Consider the following 22,371-nt stretch of genomic DNA (forward strand, 5'->3'; position numbering starts at 1 on the left):
CATGCTATGTACTGCTACATGTGCAAAAATTTCCTTCATTAATGAAATTTATGTACATGCACTTCTCAACTGCCATGTAATAAAACTTTCTTAAGTTATAATTTGATGGCAGTTCAAAGTAGGCTCTGCCTAGTCGGATGCATCCTCCGGACACTGCTTCCGGAGCATTCTGCGGACTCTGCATGGCTTACAACCATGCAGAGGTGGTAATAGTTGATTACCATTGGCCACAGTGCCTACCACTACTTTTTGGTCCAATAAATATTTTTTTTATATACATACATGCAAACATACTGGTCTCCCCTCTCACTAAGTTATTCATGGTCCTTCGAGCCGGATATTTGCGGCTTATTTTACATCTACTAGACGACCAAATCGTCTAGGGGGGCCGGTATGTTTAGACGCGACTGCTAACACCAGGCGCCTAAATGCATGCTATGTACTGCTGCATGTGCAAAAATTTCCTTCATTAAATTAATGAAATTTATGTACATGCACTTCTCAACTGCCATGTAATAAAACTTTCTTAAGTTTTAATTTGATGGCAGTTGAAAGTATGCTCGGCCTAGTCTGATGCATCCTCCGGACACTGCTTCCGGAGTCTTCTGCGGACTCTGCATGGTTTACAACCATGCGGAGGTGGTAATAGTTGATTACCATTGGCCACAGTGCCTACCCACTACTTTTTGGTCCAATAAATATTTTTTTTAAATACATACATGCAAAAATACTGGTCTCCCCTCTCACTGAGTTATTCACACATAGATATGGATAGGCATATAAGTTTAAGCTAGGCTTAATTAAGCTGCAAGAATTAAATCAATAAATAAATAAATAACATTGAGGAAGGGTGTAGACATCAGGCCTTTACTTTTCAAGGACCCATTCCAATTCGCTGTAAAGCTCGTTCTCAAAGGCTTCCATACTTTTTAAATACTGAGATACATAATATTTCAAAATCAACTCGAAAATTCGGGCAGTTACGCAATCAAATACTTGTACGTCTTTTGATTAGTTTAACGTTAAAAACATGTACACGGCAAAATATCGCTCTGGTACGTTAATTCACAACAGATCCTTGCTAAAAAAAAACGAGCTTAAAACGTTGACATAGGCTGACTTCCAAAACGTCAATTGCTTTGCATACGTACAAAGTATAATAGTGCGGTTCATAACATGTCGCAAAGTGGCATTTTTATTTTTATGAAGTCAGCCATAATTACATATTTATTAGGCAAAACAATTCTTAAAATAAAAGTAAAGCTGTAACGTTTTGGTTTATTTTCAAATTATTAGTAACTTGGTAAACAGACGAAATCATTTTGTATTAATTATTCATGTTCTTCCCATTTTGCTGAATACACTAACGTTAAGCATCAAGTTAATTTTGCTCATCTAAAAGTTCAGCAGTATGATGGATTTCTTAAACGTTTCTTGTGATGTCTATAATTCCACCAGGACCTGGTAAGCTGCTAGGAACATTCATGAGATAGGTATCGATCTGGCGTGCGGCCTGTCGCCCTTCCGTAATAGCCCAAACAACCAGTGACTGGCCTCTACGGCAATCTAAAATAAATAAAATATAAACATATTTTAGTCCAAATTAAATAAAAATTATGATTTAAATATTCTAATTAAACAATTTATATTGCGCTTGAAGTTGTTTCTATAAGAAAAACTATAACATTCTTAAAAAACGCATGCATGTATGTATATACATATACACAAAAGTACATAAGTGCGATGTAATAGATCGAGAAACTGGACGAAAAGAATTATGATTATTGGAGCGTTGGGAAAGTGGTATCCGGGAAGTCCAAGAGGGAAGCTGTGAGTGGAGAGGATCTGGCCAAATGGATTTCACAGTGCTCACATTAAGCATCAAGCCATCACAGTTGAATTATTTGAGGCATTGTAAATCAGAGGTGCTCAACAAATTAAATGACGTTTTCTTTTCTCGAAAAAATGTCACCTTCGTATATAGCAACATTATCAGAGTGCAACATTTTAAAGAAAGAGCACGCAATATATTATATATATATATACTGAGAAGAGAACACGAAATCTTGACAGCTCTGGTGCAGGGCAGAATCAATGCAACATTATTTCGAGAAAAGAAAGAGCTATTAGTTACTTGCAGCGTAACTCTGCCTTAGACGGTCCCAAGCCCGGTTTGAAAAAAGAGGAGGGGTGGCACAGTGGGCAGCTTGAGGATGACGAGAAGAATTCCCTCGGTGAAACCCGTTTGTACCCGTTCCCAAACTAAGGTTATTGAAGCGTGCCGATGGTTGAATGGTGCTGGGAACTGAAACATGGGCATCGCAAGCGCATTTTCTTTGTGATACCGGGCGCCCTCACATCGTAACCAGCCTTACCATCACAAGGGAGCACTGGGGTGGCGGACCGATACCTTCTTCCCATTTCAAAAAAAAACTTTATGGATGAAATAACAATTGAAAATAATATCAACATCACAGAGTCAGAGGAACTTTCTCTACTCCGTTCACCCACTAGGTCTGAGAATGACCTTGAGCAGAGACCTAATGCCTCACTCAGGTTAAACTCACCTGATTCTATCACCACTTCTGCGCCAGGTGATCAGGGACTCGAACCGATCACGGAGAGCGATAGCCAGGATCCCGGCACTAAGGCGTCTACGAACACTAGTGCTGAAGGAACAGCGGAAAACCGGAAGAAGTTCGAGTACTTCACCGGAGCCCAGAAGCGTAGAATACGTGCTTTGATCAAGGACGGCATTGCACCTACCAAAGCGAAGGAGATGGAGAGAGAGCGATACAAGAAGGTCAAGGAGCTAAGGGCCAACGACGCGACAAAGGAGAGACCTAGCTCCTCGAGAGCGCGAAACCTCCCGCAGTCTCCTCTACCCTGGAGGGTAGCCACCAAAGGCAGGCAAAGGCAACACCACCCATGCTCGCTCGAATATACTGGCGTCGACACGTACACTTCCCATGCCCGCCCAACCAACACTGGCAAGGTCCACACTCGACTCGCCGCTTACATGGGACGAAGCTCCCGAAGTGGATGAGGAAGAGTAACCAGCCGCACGACTCGAAAAATTAATATGGTAGTAAGGTGCATCCAAATAAACTTACAACATGCCAAGGCGGCTTCAGCGGTTCTGGCACAGACGTTTTATGATCTTGACATCGCCTTTATCCAGGAGCCGTACATTTATGGGAACCAAACAAAGGGACTAACAGGTAAGCTATTCTATGACTCCTTCAACGAAGGACGGCCTAGAGCCTGCCTGATGATAGCTAATCATATCAACGCCTTTCTCATTCCAGAACTTACCAATAAGGACGAGATTGTAGTGAAAGTGAGCCAATCTCTCGGAGAAAACACTCAAGAGCTAATCACTTGCTCAGCGTACCTCCCCGGCAACTCCAGAGATTACGATGTTCAGTCACTACAGGGACTAGTGGACTATTGTGGCAGACATAAACTGCAACTCATCGTGGGATGTGACGCTAATGCCCACAATACCATATGGGGTAGCAGCACCATAAATCAAAGAGGTAAGTACTTACTTGAATTTATGAGCCTTAATAGGTTAGAAATTTTAAACTTAGGTAACTTCCCCACTGTTAGGAAGAGTATACGGGAAGAGGTTCTAGATCTCTCTCCATGCCCTCCTTTTATCAGTAATTTCGTCAAAAAATGGAAAGTGGCCAGAGAAATTTCTTTATCAGATCACATACACATCCGTTTTGAAATTGAAATCACATTACCAACTGCTACCACCTACAGAAGGCCAAGAACCACAGATTGGGATCTATACGATGCACTTCTGTAGGACGGTCTGAAAATGTGCAGGCGAAAGGTAAATGACTTACTCTATCTTGAACTTAGCTGCTCAGATCTGACATCAGCCATTGCGAACTCCTACCATGAATCCTGTCCAGAAGTCACTAGGCTTAACAACAGACAGACTCCATGGTGGAATAACAAATTGGCCCTAAGATAACCGGAAGCTCTTTAACAGAGCTAAACGAACCGGTGAATGGAAAAAGTATAATATTGCCCTCACCGAGTACAATAAAGAGATTAGAAGTGTTAAGAGGAACTCATGGGCTCTTTTCTGTACAGGGATCAAGGACCTTACGGGAAGCGCAAGAATTCACAGAGTCCTCGTAAAGACACACAATAATGAGTTAGGGCTCCTGAAAAGACCCGATGGATCCTCCACGAACAGCTGCATGGAATCCCTTAACTTGCTAGCCGAGGTGCATTTTCCTGACTGTTTGCCACTGAACACAACCAGAACAATCCACACGCACACTGGGATAAAACACCCACGCGCAGAGGATTGGAGAATCGCCAAGAATTCACAGAGTTCTCGTAAAGACACACAATAATGAGTTAGGGCTCCTAAAAAGACCCGATGGATCCTCCACGAACCGCTGCATGGAATCCCTTAACTTGCTAGCCGAGGTGCATTTTCCTGACTGTTTGCCACTGAACACAACCAGAACAATCCAGCCGCACACTGGGATAAAACACCCACGTGCAGAGGATTGGAGAATCGCCAAAGGTCTGTTCGACGAGGATAGAATAAGATGGGCTTTATCTGCCTCAGCGCCTTTTAAAGCACCTGGAGCAGATGGCATTTTCCCAGCTCATCTCCAAAAGGGGCTGCCCCGCCTACTACCCTTCCTGATACCACTTTTCAGAGCATGTTTCGCGTGGGACCCCCAATGGCAGGAAGTGATGGTCCGCTACATCCCAAAGGTGGGGGAAAACCAGCAGACCAACCAAAGTCATACCGACCCATTAGTCTTACGTCCTTCCTACTAAAAACAATGGAAATAATCGTGGACAGGCATATCACAAATAGTTTCCTTACCAGGAATCCTTTGTACAGACATCATTATGCCTATCTTCCAGGAAGATCCACTATCCACGATCTTCAGAATCTAACAAGGAAAATTGAAAAGTCCCTGGAGGACAAAGAGGTGGCGGTGGGTTGTTTCTTGGTTGTGGAGGACGCTTTCGACAACACAGAACACTCTCTAATAGACAATTGCGTCCGGCGCAGAGGGGTTGATCAAACCGCATGTCGCTGGATAGCTAACGTCCTTAAATCCAGAATTAGTACATCCACTCTAGGATAGGAAAAGGTCAGTTTCTTAGCTACGAAAGGTTGCCCGCAGGGGGGAGTGATCTCCCCTCTGCTAGGGTCCATCGGAGTGGATGAACTACTCTGCCTTCTTAGCGAAAAAGGCTTCGACGTTCAGGCTATGCGAATAACATTGTCATCGTAATCAGGGGTAGATTCAAAGAAACCATCTCTAACCTCCTACAGAATGCTCTGAACATTGTCGCCAATTGGTGTAGTAAAAATGGGTTAAACGTTAACCCAAAGAAGACTAGCATAGTCATATTCTCCAGGAAAAGGAAAACGGACAAATTATTAGAACCATTCCTTCAAGGTGAAAAGATACACTTCTCCAAAGAAGTCTAATATCTAGGAGTCATCCTTGATGACAAGCTCTCATGGACCGACATCTAGATAAAACTATTCAAAAGACCACGGCCTCTATCTGGATCTTCCGGAACCCTATGGGACGGAACAGGGGCATCAGACCTAAACTGGCGAGGTGGATGTATAATGCCGTCTCCAAACCCATTCTTACCTATGCTGCACCCGTCTGGTGGAATAAGGTGGAAGTGAAGTCCATGCAGCCGAAGCTCAGCAAACTACAGATACTGGCCTGCATGGGTATAACTGGCGCGATGAGAACAACACCAACGGCGACTCTCGAGGTGCTTCTTAACCTGCCTTCATCTAAGGGGACAGTTTAGAGGACAAGAAGTATGTGAACCCTTCCACTCTCAGGGTTATAGAATAAGAAGATGGATTGCGCATAAGTTTTGTGGACCTGTGCCTACCGAGGTTTAACTTCTCACATAACTTCAAGCTCTTTTTCCCTGACAGGAATAACTGGGACAATGAACGACCTAAACCCCGGAAGGACAGCCACATCTGGTATACTGATGGCTTAAAGACTGACCTCGGCGTCGGAGCAGGAGTCTACGGTATACAACCCAGACTGCTCGTTTTCACCAGCATGGGGCAGGGTAACTCAGTCTTTCAGGCCGAGGTTCACGCCATTGAACTTTATCTGAGGCAGTATGTAGAAAGTGGGGCAACCAAAAAACACATCAATATACACCCGGACAGCAGAGTGGCGCTCCTCGCTCTTAAAGCCCACGAGATCACCTCAAAGCTGGTGTGGGATTGTCTTCAACTTTTAATACTTATCGCCTCAAGGAACCGGGTATACCTCATATGGGTACCAGGACACAGCAGATATTCTCGCCAGAAAAGGGGCTGCACAAGGATTCATAGGCCCAGGACCCATTACCGGACTGCCATGGAGCTCCGTTAGACGGAACTACTATATCTGGATGAAGAACGAAGCACAACATTACTGGGCCAATACGGAAGATAACAGACAGGCCAAGTCCTTCATTCCGGTTATATCAACAAGGAGAACTGAAGCACTCCTTCACCTCAGTAGGCATGAAGTAAGAATTGTTACAGGCTTTCTTACTGGCCACTGTAGGGCAATGAAACACTTGTCAAATATAGGAGTTGTCAACTCTGACCAGTGCAGGTTGTGAAACGAAGAACAGGAAACAGCAGAGCACATTATGTGCCACTGTGAAGCCCTTACCATGACCAGACTTCGCTTCCTAGGATCACCGTACCTAGAAGCACACGACCTGAACGGCATTCAGCCAAAGGACCTCACGAGGTTTCTTAACAGTATGTGGATCAAAGATGACCTGTAGTTGAATAGAGGTTTGTTGCAAATGATCGTTTCTATCGCGGTAACTGGTCCCTCCTCTAAATCTAATATAATCTAATCTACTTACAGCGTTGCCGAATTGCAGATTTCGTCGTCATTTTGACGATTTTTTTTTTAGCTCAATGACGTCTTGACGACTTTTCCCCCCGTACTGACGATTTTTTATTTTAGTTTTTCCACCTAATTACATATGTATATAAGTATGTATGTAAATATTTTTTTAAGGAAAACGTAATTCGAAATACAACCATGCATTTATCTAGTCTTGTTCTATAACCGTGCTTTAAGTTATATTAGGTTTGTTCTAGAATAGTAACCAAATCGAAAGAGACAGAAAAATGGCAGAGGGAAGATGGAGGAAGAGTCAAGATTATCTATCAGTTAATAAATGCTAATGTTACATTTTAAAACTGGATCAAAATCTTCAAAAACTTCAAACCAGTTGAGTTGAACCATTTGAAAGCAGTTGTGTTTTAAATTGTAATTTAAAACTGTTGTTAACAATTTCAAATCTACTTTTATTAACCCATATTCAATGTGTGTTCCCTTTGGTTTTGAAATGTGTGGTCATATTTATTGTATGTAATTTGTGTAATTTTGTTTTTTTTTTTATTTTGTTAAAAAAGTACAATGTTGTTGACGTTTTTTGGCCGAAATTACGATTTTTTTTTTGGTAAATTGACAATTTTTTAGCAACAGCTTACGGCAACGCTGGTTACTGAGCCAGGCAACAACGACGTCAATATCAATTACAACAACATCGTTCTAGGAATTGAAAAAAAATGTATACCCCAAACTAACAAACCAATGATAAAAGCATACAGCTGACCAAATGCAAGCCAACTCGAGGCAGTAGTGAATGAATGTCGATTGATTTTTGTCCCGTTAGATTTGCTGAGTCAACGCTTGTTCCGTTTGCTTTGCTGCGTTCGTTGTAACTGAGCCAAAGTGAGCCACAGTCATGTTGCAATAATACAAGGTGGTATCAGTTGTGACAGCTCGCCTTAGCTTAGTAGAATAAGAAGAAAAACGGGAAGAAATTAATCCCCATTTGGGGGAAATATGTAACATTTCAAATTTTCTTCTAAACGAAATTTGCTTTTTTACAGTATCTTCGTAATGAAATGAAATAAAATAAGATAAAATACTTTTTTGAGAAAATAAAATGTGTATACTGATAAAAAATAAAAAAAATTCAACTATATTATTAGGCAGGGGGTCAAGGCTCTTGGTATTGTTCCATACATGGTGCAATGCTCTGAGTCAGGAGCAGTTGGCTCAAGACCGACCATACGTGGCGAAGAGTCACACCCTGCGAGAGGTGCCCCTGCTTTTACTGAATATGGCGGATCTAGAGAGGACAACTCGATAAAACCCGTAATTACGAGTGTCATCCGTACCGTGCTTATGGGATGAATGGCACTACGTTAGTGTGTCTTATAACGGTGGCCTCCAGATACCTGGCGACCTCTGGTTCTAAGAAGCCCCGTTCGGTATAGTGGGGGCTATGTCCCAGCAGTACTACTATCCCCCATACTCGTGGGAACACTTATGGAAAACGTAAAACAAGAAATAATATTAAAAAAACCAGATGGAGCTGAACAGCTCGCAGACGAGGCCGGGCATGGCCTTTCGGCAGCCACCGAAACGGGGACTGTCCCGACAGAAATACCGGGGGCGCACGTTGAGATGGTTGACACCAGCGCTAGACGGGATGCGAGTCCCGTCAAAACGCTTTCTGATATCTCGCCGGAGGATGAGCAGAAGCTGCTTGCCTCTCCGACAGGTAGTGATACTCTCGTCCAAACTCGGGAGCGAGATCGGCTTAGTGGAGCCGGTCAGAAACGCCTCAAGCGCTATATGGAGAAGGGTATGAGCTATGAGGAGGCTAGGGAAATAGCGAAAGAGCCCATTGAGCCCCCTCAAAAGGAGAGATCGACTAAAAGAACCCGACCAAGGAGCTCCACTCCACAGGAGCAAGCCCCAAAGCTCTCCAAATTATGCACGGCGCAGCGAGAGCTGAGCCGGCTGGGGCAGTAACAATGCCCACGACCGAGGCAAGCCTGCCTTGCGAAGACGCTGGAAAGACTGTGAAGCCAGCATCCTTTAGGGACGCACTGTGTGAGATGAAGCTGGGTATAGGCCCCGAGGACTTTCCGGCTAGGATCTGGGCGACGGACGAACTGAGGGCCATCCAGAATGCCATCCTTAGGGCGATAAGAAGCAACAAAGATAGCGCTGTAAAGCCTATTTTTGATGGCTGCACTTTTCGTCCGGGAGGGTTATCCATTATCAGCAGGGACGCAGTAACTGCGGAGTGGATAAGGGCTACAGTTCCGAAGCTTGGCCCCTGGAAAGGGGCAAAGATGAAGGTGGTAGCGGATACGGAAACACCTCGCCGCATAATTTTGGTGGGATTCTTCCCGGAGCTGGATAGCTCCAAGAATGAGGACGCGCTACTACTTCTTCAGGGGAAGAATGAAGGCGTAAAAATAATGGACTGGCGAGTTCTAAATCGGGTGCGCAAGTCCACAGTGGTAGAAATCACCATTGCGGTAGACCCGATCTCGGCAGACATCCTCAAACAGAGAGGACATGCTGTCAACTATGGGTGCGGGACGGTCAAGTTGAGGGAAAAAGTCAAGTCGTTGGTACCAGTGGTAGAAATGGATGCCGCTGATACCGACGGAACGGGCACGGACGAAAAACCCTGTTGTTCGAAGTCTGCACCGTCGACCCGAGGCAGCTCTCAACAGACGTTCAAGTACAGCAATCACCGGAGCCGGAAAAGACAAAGCCGCCGCCTGAGCTGTCAGTAGCTCAAGCCAGCGTGACATCGCCTCCGCGACCCACAGCAACATCAGTCCTGATTCTGCAGCAGGTGCTAGACAGAGCCCAATAAAATGTCAGGCCCATTGAGCTCCCCCGGAACATAATAAGGCCACAACTGCATGGCAGTTCCAAAGCGGCTACTCAAAGCCGCAAAATCAAAGGGGGCTAAAGGACAGCCGAGGAGAAGGCCTTGCTGGGTAGCAATAGGGGGAAGAAGGTGGCTGCTCGCGGGGGTGAAGACCGCAAATAATGCCATCTCACCCTAAGCCCAACGCAAATCGACGCATCTGAAATGCCTCCAAGTGAATCTTCATCATGCCAAGGCAGCGTCAGCTGTTCTCTGCAGGAGGTTCACTAATGAGGGTCTAAGTATAGCCTTCATCCAGGAACCCTGGATACTACGTGGTGAGGTCAAAGGTCTGAACATCAATGATGGTAGGATCATATGAGCACTGCCAGCAGAGTGGTAAACCGTGGATCCTCTGCTGTGACGCCAATTCGCATAACACTGTTTGGGGCAGCACCGATACCAACAAAAGGGGTGAGTAATATTATAAATCGTGGCAGTGAACCGACTTTTAGAAACGCTTTAAGAGGGGAGGTCTTTGATCTAACTCTAAGCAGTCAAAACATGTCATCATCTGTCACAAACTGGCGTGTCTCGGGGTAGGTATCAATGTCAAACCACATGCATATAGAATTAGACATGGGTCTCTTTCCTGAACACGAACTAGTTTTCAGAAATCCCAGGAAAATGGACTGGGAACTCTTCCGCTTTACTATAGAAGGAGGCGGAAACAGCCCCATATACCCCATTATAACTAAACAGGAGCTTGAGAATGAAGCTGAACAGCTGCACTCAGATATTGTAATAGCTTTCAACAGTAGTTGCCCCCAAGGAAAGGTAAGATCCAAACGAGATATGCCTTGGTGGAGTAAGAAGCTTGAGCAAATGAGATGCCAGGCCAGAAGACTATTCAATAGGGCAACAAATACGGGTGATTGGAATCCGTATAAACTAGCGCTAACTTCCTACAACAAGGAGCTAAGGAAATCCAAACGAGCTAGCTGACGAAACCACTGTGAGGAAATAAATAGCCTTCCAGATGCAGTACGCCTCCAAAGAGCTCTAACAAGGGATTACAGGAATAGAATTGGCACCCTTAAGAGACCAGATGGGAGCTACACTCCGCATCCGGGTGAGACCAGCAGACTCTTGCTGGATACTCACTTCCCGCGCTGTATAGCAGGCTAAAGTCGACCAGAATTGGGTGCTCCAATATCCACCTCTGGAAGAGAACAAAGCCTTGCTACGAAGCTGACCACTGTAGAGCGGGTGCAATGGGCTCTATCAACATTTAGCCCATACAAATCACCAGGACCGGATGGAATCTATCCATGTCTCCTGCAGCATGGAATTAGACACATAGCGCCAATTTGCCTATCAACCAGGGAAATCCACTGAGACTGCCATTCATAGCCTTACTTCAAAAATTGAGAAGGCTCTGGAGTCTAAAAATATAGCCCTTTGCGCCTTTATTGACATTTCAGGGGCTTTTGATAACACATCATATAGGGCAATAAAAGATTCCTTGTTAAGAAAGGGTATAAGCCCAATCAGAAATCAGTGGGTGTTATCAATGTTAAGAACACGAAACATCAGTTTGGAATTAGGAGGCATAGAATCGATACTAGCCGAAAAGGGATGCCCTCAGGGGGGTGTACTCTCTCCCCTTTTGTGGACTATGGTTGTAGACGAACTTCTTTTCACACTGAACAGCCAAGGCTTTAATACGCAAGGCTACGCAGATGATCTGGTAATCTGCATAACAGGGCTTCATGAAGAAACTATCACCAACCGCATGCAACAAGCCCTACGCATCACACACAAATGGTGTGAGGATAAAGGCCTAACTATCAATCCTACGAAGACTATTATTGTTCCATTCACTCGAAGGGGGAAATTATATACTACTAAACTCACTTTGAGCGGCACAGAAATAGAATTTTCCAGTGAAGCTAAATATCTGGGAGTAACTCTTTATAAAACACCTTACCCCTAAAATGACCTACTGGTCATTTAACACTGTTGTTAAGCCAATAGTAACCTATGCTTCCTTAGCATGGTGGACTAAGACTACGCAAAGAAGTGTAAGCACTAAGCTAATGACAACTGCCCCAGGTTTTCAGTTAACTCTTGTCCTCCACAAGGTTTACACTTTGGATCGATGTCTTTGACAGAATCTGACTTTATCAGAGGCATATTCTCTCTTAAAAAGTCTTTTAAATGTGATTCCGTCGGTACTTGTCCCTTTTTACTTAAGCAATGTCATTCCTCCGCTTGTGTTCCACTGTGTATGATCTTCAATCTCTCTCTTCGTTCAGGTGTTTTCATCGAGCGCTGGAAAGTAGCGTCCATCGCTCCCATCTTCAAGTCAGGTCGTAGGAATGATGTTTCTAATTAGAGACCTATCTCTAAATTAACTGATTGCTCCAAGCTTTTTGAGGAGGTGGTAATGGAGAAACTATCTTTTACCCTAAAAATTATCGTGAATCCTCGTCAGCATGGTTTTGTCGGTGGTCGTTCTACCGTAACGAACCTCGCTGTTTTTTCTGAATTTTGTATATCTGCGTTCAGAAATGGGTCCCAAGTGGACAGCCGATATACAGATTTCTCCAAGGCGTTTGATACGGTACCACATTCAATTTTGCTTCGTAAATTAAGAAGCATTAGTTTCCATTCGGTTTTCTTAAATTGGTTAAAGTCATATCTTTCAAATAGAACCCTGTTTGTTGAAATTGAAAACTGCAGGTCTTCTCAATTTGCCGCTACTTCGGGGGTGCCCCAAGGCAGTGTACTTGGTCCGCTGTTGTTCGTCCTGTTTATTAACGATATCGGGTCCTGTTTCAGTAACTCTGATTACTTGCTGTATGCCGATGATCTGAAACTGTTTCGTAAAATCAATTGTGTCTCCGATTCGCGGCTACTTCAGGAAGATCTGTTTAATCTCCGAGTATGGTGCCAAAAAAATATGTTATCCCTCAATATAAAGAAATGCTTCCATATGACCCTCACTAAAACATCTAAAATGTTTCTAACTATTATATTTCAAATGTACATACAACTCGCTTCAGTTAATGACTTTGTTGATCTTGGTGTCGTTTTTGACTCTAGGCTCACCTTTGTTAATCACATATGCCATATTCTTCCGAAGGCTTACAGGAACCTAGCTTTTCTGCGAAGGCATTAGCTCTCTTGTTCGGTGATTTTAAGGATCCCTATACAAGGAAAACTCTCTTTAACTCTCTTGTTCGTTCAAAGTTTGAATATGCCTCGGTTATCTGGAGCCCTATATATAATTGCCATGCACTTCGCATCGAACGTGCCCTTCAGCCGCATCGATTCTCTGACCCTCTTCCGCCCTATATAACTCGTTGCAAGCTTATAGATTTAAACTCTCTTGAGTGTAGAAGACATGTCCATTCCCTTATGTTTGTTTACGACTTGATTTCTGGCGTCATTGATTGTCCGGAATTACTTGTGCATATCGGTTTCAATGTCCCGAGCAGAATATTGCGGTTTGCCCCGCAGTTTTATGTTATCCCTGCTAAAGCTAATTATTGGGCTCAATTCCCGATTTGGAGGGCTCTTAACGAACTTAATGCAATTTCAAAAAATTTAAATATTGAATTTTCTATTAGTAGGCAGTCTTTCAGAAGTTTAATGGAATCTGTGTACTCCTAGTGTAGTTCTTAATTTTTTACCTATTAATTTTATTCTAGTGTGTAAGATTCTTTGTAATCATAGACTCAATAAACACTGAATTGAATTAAATTGCACAGAATAGTTTGCATTGGCATAACAGGAGCTATGAAGACTTGCCCGGCCGATGCACCAGCGCCCTGGTTGGAATACCTCCCTTTCCTATTTTAATAGAAAAGGAGGCTACCACAGCGGCACTGAGAATCCTGAACACATCCGACCTGAAAATTCGAAATATGATGGGCCACATGAAGGTAATGAAATTCGTTAATGACCCCATACTACAAATGCGCGATGCAATGGTTCCAAAACTATAAATCTCTACGAAATTTGAGGTACACATTGCAGATCGAGCTCTCTGGAATACAGGGAACCCATACACCTAACCTAATGGGGAGGTTTGGTACACTGATGGATCTAAGCTTGAAAATGGTAAAACTGGGGCTTGCATTTTTGGGCCGAACTTTAAAAAATCGATACCAATGGGTAGCTACCCCACCATCTTTCAGGCCGAGATTCATGCAATAGAAATTTGTGGCAGAGAATGTCTTAGAAGGGGAACGTCATCGAAATATATCTGCATTATGTCGGACAGTCAGGCAGCCCTTCTGGCCCTGAAGTCCCACAAAATAAGTTCTCAGCTAGTATATGATTGCCGCAATGTCCTAAATGCTCTTAGTGACAAGAATACAATTTTACTAGGATGGGTACCAGGGCATGAGGGACATGATGGCAATGAGGAGGCTGACTGCCTAGCGAAACAGGGAGCTGCCGCAGTATTTTATGGTCCGGAACCCTTTTGTGGGCTCACCAAAGCACATATAAAGGGGACCAAAGAAAAACTGGGTAGACAAAATGTTCAACAGGCATTGGATGGAATGTCCAGGGCAAAGACAAGCCAAACGATTTATCAGTCCTTCAAACGAAGTTTCAAAGAAACTAATCAATTTAAGCAGAGAGGACCTCAAAACTCTCACTGGGTACTACAAGGGACACTGTTCTCTTCGTTACCACCTCAGTAAAATCAATCTTTCAGAAACAAACGTCTGTCGCTTCTATGAGCTGGAGGAAGAAACGCCAGAACACATTATCTGTGAATGTGAAGCTCTCGTTAGGCGCAGTTTAGCCCACTTTGGTGGCGCTACCCTTAATCCATTTGAAATTTGAAAGAAAACGCCATTGGAGGCGCTAGGCTACATTAAGAGCCTTTCCATATAGGCCGGGGCCACGCACAATAGACCACTGAAGAACACTGCTTCACCTACGGCAGTTAATATGGTAGAATTAGAGCGAGAAGTTGCCAACCGATAACACCTTGTATTATTGCATCATGAGCCACAATGATGTTGTAGTAAGCAAATTGAATGGGCGCGTTCATAAGACGTAGCTGTTTAGCTCAACTCCTACGAAACTGCTGGCAACTGTTGAACACAATAATGACGTCTTAGAAACGGCTTGATAAATATGCTGTCAAATGAAGAGCTGATGAATGTAAGCAAATAAAATTGCAATAAATATCCAATTCAACGCAATATTTCAGTTACATTATCACATTAGTAATATAAAATTCGACAAACTCGTTTGCAGCTGCCACCTAACGAAGCGGCGATACATTTAATATAAACGGCGAAAGTCGTTTCGATCAGCTGTTTAGGCTAACCACAACCAGTTGAGTTCAGGTAGCGAAACAATTTTGCGATGGAAAAAAAGGCGGAAAGTTGGCGACTGTTGAGCTGAGCGGAGCTACTCAACTGCGCGTTTCTAAGACAAACAGTCAACGGTTAGACAGCAGCTACGTCTTATAAACGCGCCCAACACTCAGAGAAGGAATCACGTTTTTCGTACTCGACCTTAGCATTCCCAAACTTAAAATCGGACTAAGATTATTGATGGCACGATTAATCGAATAATCTACTATAATCGGATATTTTCATTAGGTTAACGATTTAATTGTATCGAAAGTTTCCTTTCGATTAATCGAGCGATTAACCGATTAATTTGCAAAATAATCGAAAGAAACCATCCAAAATTTACTACTTTACTCACACAATAATGTATGAATCAAAATTACGTACACAAATTTGGCACTCTAACCACTCAATAATAATAGCAACAATAAAAGTGTCCATTCTACTCTAATTTTACTAGTTGGGAGACTTTTTACATTCTCGTATTTTGCAAATTTTTAAAACGATATTTTTGCAAAAAACCGCCACACAAGTTTAACCAAAGTAACAACTAAAAAATCGTAAATCAACGCTTTTTTTTTGTATGGAAAATTAGCAACACCTTCAACAAAACAAAAATTCCAAAAATCAACGGTAAGTGCCAGATATTAATCTTGCAATTTTTAACCGACTTCCAAAGAAGGAGTAGGTTATCAGTTCGTCGGAATATTTTTTTTTTATGTATGTTACCGCATAACTTTGGACCACGTTGAGAACTGAAGTCGTTTTTTTTGCTAAAAATTCCTTGTTTATGTAAGAATTTAATGGGCTAAAAACTGAATACTATGTAACGGATGGTATACTACATCTTTTAATGTAATGCTTGAATTCGTTTTTAGTTTTTATGATTGTTTGAGCACTGAATTCATAGCGCAAGTTTCCACAATTTAATAAGAAAGTTACCCTTAAATAAAATAGTCAGTTTTTATAACTTACATATATAAACCGGTTTTATTAGTATTCGATTTTAATCGAAACAACCAATAAATCGGTTAATTTATTACGATTAATTGCAATTATAAATCGAATGCTTTCGGTTAAACAATTAACCGATTCATCGATTATTGAATTTTTGAGTACTACATACTGGAATTAAGATCAAGCAAACTTAAAAAATTAAGTATAATTATTTTTTTACGCGTCTCTTTGTGAAAATTTTGTTCATATGGGCAAATCTAAAAAATAGGTATACTCTCAAAAAAATTTTAATTTTTAAATTTGTGAGCACACCTATGTTTTATATATCATTTTATTCGTACTCTCTTAATGAATCGATTAACAAAGTGTAATTTACTTTTCATCAAGTGCTTCAAAAGTTAGACGAGGAATAAATAGCGCGTTCATGAAAAGTTTTTTGAGATAGGGCGTTTTCGAACTGGCTGCCGAGATAGGTCGATCTTCCACTCAGCAGTCGATATATCGTACGAACCAATTTAACAATCACAGAATGAGATACGTCAATGCAAAGCTAATAAAATTCTCCATAAACCATATATACTTCACTTTCCGATAGGACTGATAGTTTCTGACAAATAAAGTAACCATTAGTTTTTTTTATTTTTTAATAAAAAAAAATGTAACAAAATCAAATTTTAACAGAAGAAAAATACAAAAAAAAACAGGATCTGTGCCAAATTTTTGCATTTGTGCTAAAGCCTGTTCTGTTGGGAAAGCGAGGGATAAATAAAGAAGAATGAGTGATCAAATGAAAATACGCAAAGACTTTTTGTATGAAATATGAGCAGAAATGCTCATACTCAATACTCAAGTGTACGTGGCGTATGAGTAACTGAGTATGAGTAGAAATAGTGGCATCCATTGAACATTTTTGCTGTAAGCCAGTCTAATCGGTAATCGAGTAATAGATTTTTATCTACTACTAGTCTACAATCGCAATAGGGGTTAGCATTTCACAAACTAATAAATGTTTACAATATGAGTAGTATGCAAATTTAGTAATACTGATTTATTGATAATTTGACTTACCTCCAGCGGCAAATACTTTTGGGTTTGATGTCCCGAAAGAGCCATTGGTGGACTTAATGTTTCCACGAGCATCAAGTTCAAGACCGATTTCAGTCGGTAACGATTTTTCCGGACCCAAAAATCCCATTGCCAACAAAACTAAATCAGCGGGGTAGTATTTTTCACTGCCTTTTACTTCCGACATAGACCATTGTCCATTTGGTTGTTTATTCCATTCTACTTGAATTGTCTTTAATGCTGTTACGGTACCATTTTCTTCTATTAATTCTTTTGTTGTTGTGCAGTATTGGCGAGGATCATTGCCAAATTTTACTCGAACTTCTTCATGCCCATAGTCAACTCTATCCAATAAACAAATATATGCAAAAATAATATATTATAATAATAATATATTAATAGGTAATATTTATTTCATACCTGAACACTTTAGGCCATTGGGGCCATGGGTTGTCATTGCCACGATTCTTAGGAGGCTCGGGCAATATTTCGAAGGTGGTAATACTTTTTGCACCTTGCCGCAAAGCTGTGGCCATGCAATCGCAACCAGTATCTCCACCACCAATTATGATTACATGCTTGTCTTTAGCGCATATGATGTCATTCTTGCCACCAAGTTGCTTTTTCTGTTGAGATTCCAGAAACTCCATGGCAAAGTGTATACCATTTAAATCTCTGTTGTTTAAATTTAAATCACGTGGCGAGGTGGATCCAGTGGTTAGTAGTAATGCATCATACCTAAGGAGTTAAATTAACTGTAAAATCAAGATTTTCATTAAAATGTATATGAATGCTCTTACTGTTCCAGTAACACCGATGCTTTTATATCTCTTCCGACATAAGCGTTTATGCGAAACTCTATTCCTTCATCAGCCATAAGAGCAATTCGACGCTTAACAACAGCTTTTGATAATTTCATAGTTGGGATGCCATATTGCAATAAGCCACCAGGTCTATCATTGCGTTCAAACACCGTAACGAAATGGCCTGCTCGATTCAACTGACTTGCAGCCGCTAGACCAGAAGGTCCAGAGCCAACAATAGCCACTCGTTTTCCAGTGCGTAACTTTGGTATTTCCGGCTTCATCCACCCCTGTTCAAATGCATGATCAATAATTGCACATTCAATGTTTTTGATTGTAACTGGCAGTTCCGATATGCCTAGAACACATGCTCCTTCGCAAGGTGCTGGACAAACCCTACCAGTAAACTCTGGAAAGTTATTCGTTTGTAAAAGTTGTCGCAAAGCCTCTTGCCAGTCGTTATTAAAAACCAGATCATTCCACTTAGGAATGATGTTACCCAAAGGACATCCATGTGTATTTGACTGACAAAACGGTACTCCACATTCCATACAGCGAGCAGCTTGTGTTTTCAAATGTTTGCGAATATATTGAAAATTATAAACTTCATCCCAGTCTTCTTGTCTTTCACTAGCCTTACGATATATATTTAAATCTCTTTTATACTTAATAAAACCTCGAATCTTATCCAATGGCTGCTCTGAAGAATTATTCTTTAAAGTTTCTTCAATATCTTTAATGGCTGGTTCTTTTTGTTTTTCCTTTACTTTTGTAATTTCATTCACGCTTTCACTTTCTTCAGAGTATCCCTGTTTTATTTCCAAATTTTTTAATACCTTTTGATATTCATATGGAAAAACCTTTACAAATTTAGGCTGGCTCTCATTCCAATTCAAGCACACTTCTTTAGCGATTTGAGAATTAGTCTTCCTTACAAAATCATTTAGTAAACTCTTTACTAATTGTACATCCGACTCGTGCTCCAACGGGAACAGAGAAACGGATTCAAGATTAACTTTATTTTTGAAGGACCCATCAGTATCGTATATGTACGCTATGCCGCCAGACATCCCCGCAGCGAAATTCCGACCCGTTAAACCAAGAATTACAACAATACCTCCCGTCATGTACTCACATCCATGGTCACCAACGCCCTTAAATATGTACCATATGTATACTAAAGAAGATTAATTCCATAAAAAAATTAAATGATACCTCTACAACCGCAGTAGCGCCTGAATTCCTTACGCAAAATCGTTCAGCTGCTATTCCTCTGAAGTAAGCAGTGCCTTTAGTTGCACCATATAGACAAACGTTCCCCACTATCACGTTTAAGTGAGACTCAAAAGTGGAATTATCAGGGGGCATAATAACGACACTGCCCCCACATAGACCTTTACCAACATAATCATTAGCATCTCCTTTTAATGTAACGTTTACGCCACTAGACAAAAATGCGCAGAAACTTTGGCCGGCTGAACCTTCCAAAAATATATCAATGCTTTTCTCACGAGGTAGACCGTTCTCACCATATTTGCTGCAATTATATAAAACAAAAGAACAAATTTAAAAACCTTGATACATGTACAAAACACTTCAAAATGCTCTACTGGTGGAAAGTAGAACACATAAATAAAGGTCTTAATTCGGGAGAGTCTATTTCAGATCTCCATTTTTTGTACATACTTTTATTTTTTCATCCAACTTCATTGTGGCATAGAAGGAATGATATTGAATCTTACCCAGTGTATGACTCGATTCATGTCTACTATGCAAAATATGATTCAAGATCTCATATAATTATAGACCTTATGGAATGCTAACGGTGAAAACCAGCGTAGATTAGAACTCAGTCAATTTCTCACTGAATATAACACAGATATTATGTTACTGTCCGAGACACATTTAACAAATAAATATAATTTCTCCATACCTGGGTACAAATTCTATGCCACAAATCACACAGATCGTAAAGCTCATGGAGGCACAGCGATGTTGATTAGAAATCGCCTAAAGCACAATATTCTAGACTCAAAAAGAAATTAATAGAGGGGGAATAGTTTTAGAATGTAAAAATAAAGATACTTGCGAAAAAGTGCATCAAAAAATAAGAGATAGTATTGGAACGGAGTTCCAGGCCCAGAAAGCTAAAGGAAAAGAGGAAATAAAAAAGATACTGAAAATAGTTGGGTTAACCGAAAAAATAAATAATGATCGCATAATAGAATGTCTAACTAAGCAAAATGATGAGTTCTTGGGAAAGGAGTTGAAAGTACTGAAAGTATACGAAAATAGAACGCGAAGAGAAGAAAGCTGCCACATTCTAGTTGAAACAGATGCTTTAACCTATGAAAGTGTCTTGAAACGTAAAAAAGTAAATATCGAATGGGACACTTGCATGGTATTTGAGCATCTAAATATTATGAGATGCTTTAAATGTTTGGGTTATAAGCACAAGTCTAGTGATTGTACAAATAAAAAGGCATGTAGTAGATGTGCTGGAAATCACGATGTTAAGGATTGCGGCTCTGATATAATAAGGTGTGTAAATTGTTGTGAACTTGTTCAGAAAAAAGTAATAGATGTTAATGTAAATCACTCAGCATTCAGTTTGGATTGCCCCGCATACCAAAAATACGTTCAAGTCAAAAGCAAAACTAAAGTTTAGCAACGAAGTATTCATGAATTGAATATCATTTATTTAAACATAAACAGTATTACAGCTAATAAGTGTGAACTTGAGAAACTAATAGAAATTTGTAAGCCCCATTTGGTGCTATGTTCAGAAACCTGTTTGACCGAAGACATTACAAACCACGAAATACAGGTAGAAACCTACACCCTAATTAGATGCAACTCGAATAGTAGACACACAGGCGGTGTTTTAATTTACGTCCATCACTCAATTAAATATGAAACTCTCGTTAATTACTCGAGGGATAAAAATATTTGGTGTCTTCTTTTAAAAATTGGAAATGTTACCCCGAAATACCAAATAGGGGTAATATATCACTCGCCAAATTCTAGCGATGCTGACTTTATCAGCGACCTCAGTGAAATTTTAAACAATACTTGCCTAGATGATAATACTGTATTTATTGGAGACTTCAATATAAATCAATATAAAGCTACAACGTACAGTAAAAAATTGATAGAGTTATTTCAGTCCTTCTCAATGGTTCAGAAAATTAATTTTTATACTAGGAAATCGGGAGAGGTCGAGGTCGAAACTATGATTGATTTATTATTTACCAATAGCAAAAACATTTCGTGTCAAAGAATGGATATGCATCGGATTTATGTCAAGATCGAGTTGGAGAAAATATATAAAATGAGAGCAAACAAATTTATTATATCCTGGGAAAATTACACAAGTGATAATCTTCTTCACCAACTGAGGCAATACAATTACAGGGATTTTTCGAAATTAAGCATCGATGATAAATCGAAATTTTTAACTAATGTCTTGTCGCATTCAATGGGCATTCTAACATACACTAAAGAAATAAGGCTCAAGCTCATGAACAAGTGGTATGATGCTGAATTAGCAAACCTTAATAAACAAAAGTATAATCTTTACAGGATAGCATTAGAAACAGGGGCCTGGAGTGACTATAATACAACAAACGTAGATACAAGAGGAGGGTAAAGGTTAAAAAGGTTAAATACTTGGAGCATAAAATAACAGTTAATATTGGAGATAGCAAATCAATGTGGAAGCATCTAAAAAATTGCATAAGTATGTCAAAGGAAATAAACGCCATTAATAAAGTGTTAATTCACAACAACTTGTACACAACGGAAAATGAGATTGCACAGTCACTAAATAACTACTTTATTGACAGCATTATTGAAATTACCTCAAATATAGAACCTGGTAAAAAAGAATCCCTTACGACTCCAAATTGCACACATAACTTTAAATTTATAGAAATCGAAACCGATGAAGTGCTTGAAATTGTCAGTGGTTTTAAAAATAAAATTGGAGGAAAAAAACTATTATCTGAGGGAGTCATAAAAGACTCTATAACATATACAGGGTACTTTTACACGCAGTTAATTAATGAAAGCCTAAAATATGGTGTTGTTCCTGATCACTGGAAAACATCTATTGTTGTGCCAATTGAGAAAGTCAAGAACACAATCAGAGCCGACGAGATGAGACCAATTAATACGTTGCCTAGTGATGAAAAAAATTCTTGAAACGGTAGTTAAAAAACAACTAATAGAATATTTAGAAACTAATAAAATATTAATGCCACAACAGTCTGGTTTTAGGAAAAGGCACTCGTGTGAAACTGCACTAAACTTAGTATTAGCTCGCTGGAAAGAAGAATTGAGCAGAAATAAGTACATAGTTGCCGTCTTCTTAGACTTAAAGCGCGCATTTGAGACCATCGATCAAGAGTTACTTCAAAATAAATTGA

The 22,371-nt window shown here is 40.7% G+C and overlaps 1 protein-coding gene across 4 annotated transcripts in view; it reads right to left on the minus strand.

Annotated features, from left to right (window-relative positions):
- Window positions 1-1,252: 1,252 nt before the first annotated feature.
- The window catches only part of LOC118749180 (glutamate synthase [NADH], amyloplastic-like), a 546,416-nt gene continuing 525,297 nt past the window's right edge, over window positions 1,253-22,371 (minus strand). For all 4 annotated transcript variants that reach the window (XM_036483956.1, XM_036483955.1, XM_036483958.1 and 1 more), the window contains 5 exons: window positions 19,160-19,481; window positions 17,942-19,098; window positions 17,562-17,879; window positions 17,145-17,485; window positions 1,253-1,566 (listed from right to left, as the gene is read on the minus strand). In XM_036483956.1, the coding sequence (XP_036339849.1) occupies window positions 1,424-1,566; window positions 17,145-17,485; window positions 17,562-17,879; window positions 17,942-19,098; window positions 19,160-19,481 (2,281 nt within the window). In that variant the 3' untranslated portion in view covers window positions 1,253-1,423. The remainder of the gene's footprint in view (window positions 1,567-17,144; window positions 17,486-17,561; window positions 17,880-17,941; window positions 19,099-19,159; window positions 19,482-22,371) is intronic.

Source organism: Rhagoletis pomonella, unplaced genomic scaffold (assembly GCF_013731165.1).
Source record: "Rhagoletis pomonella isolate Grant_MI unplaced genomic scaffold, Rhpom_1.0 Rhpom_scaffold_00014, whole genome shotgun sequence".
NCBI classification, from domain to species: Eukaryota; Metazoa; Arthropoda; class Insecta; order Diptera; family Tephritidae; genus Rhagoletis; species Rhagoletis pomonella.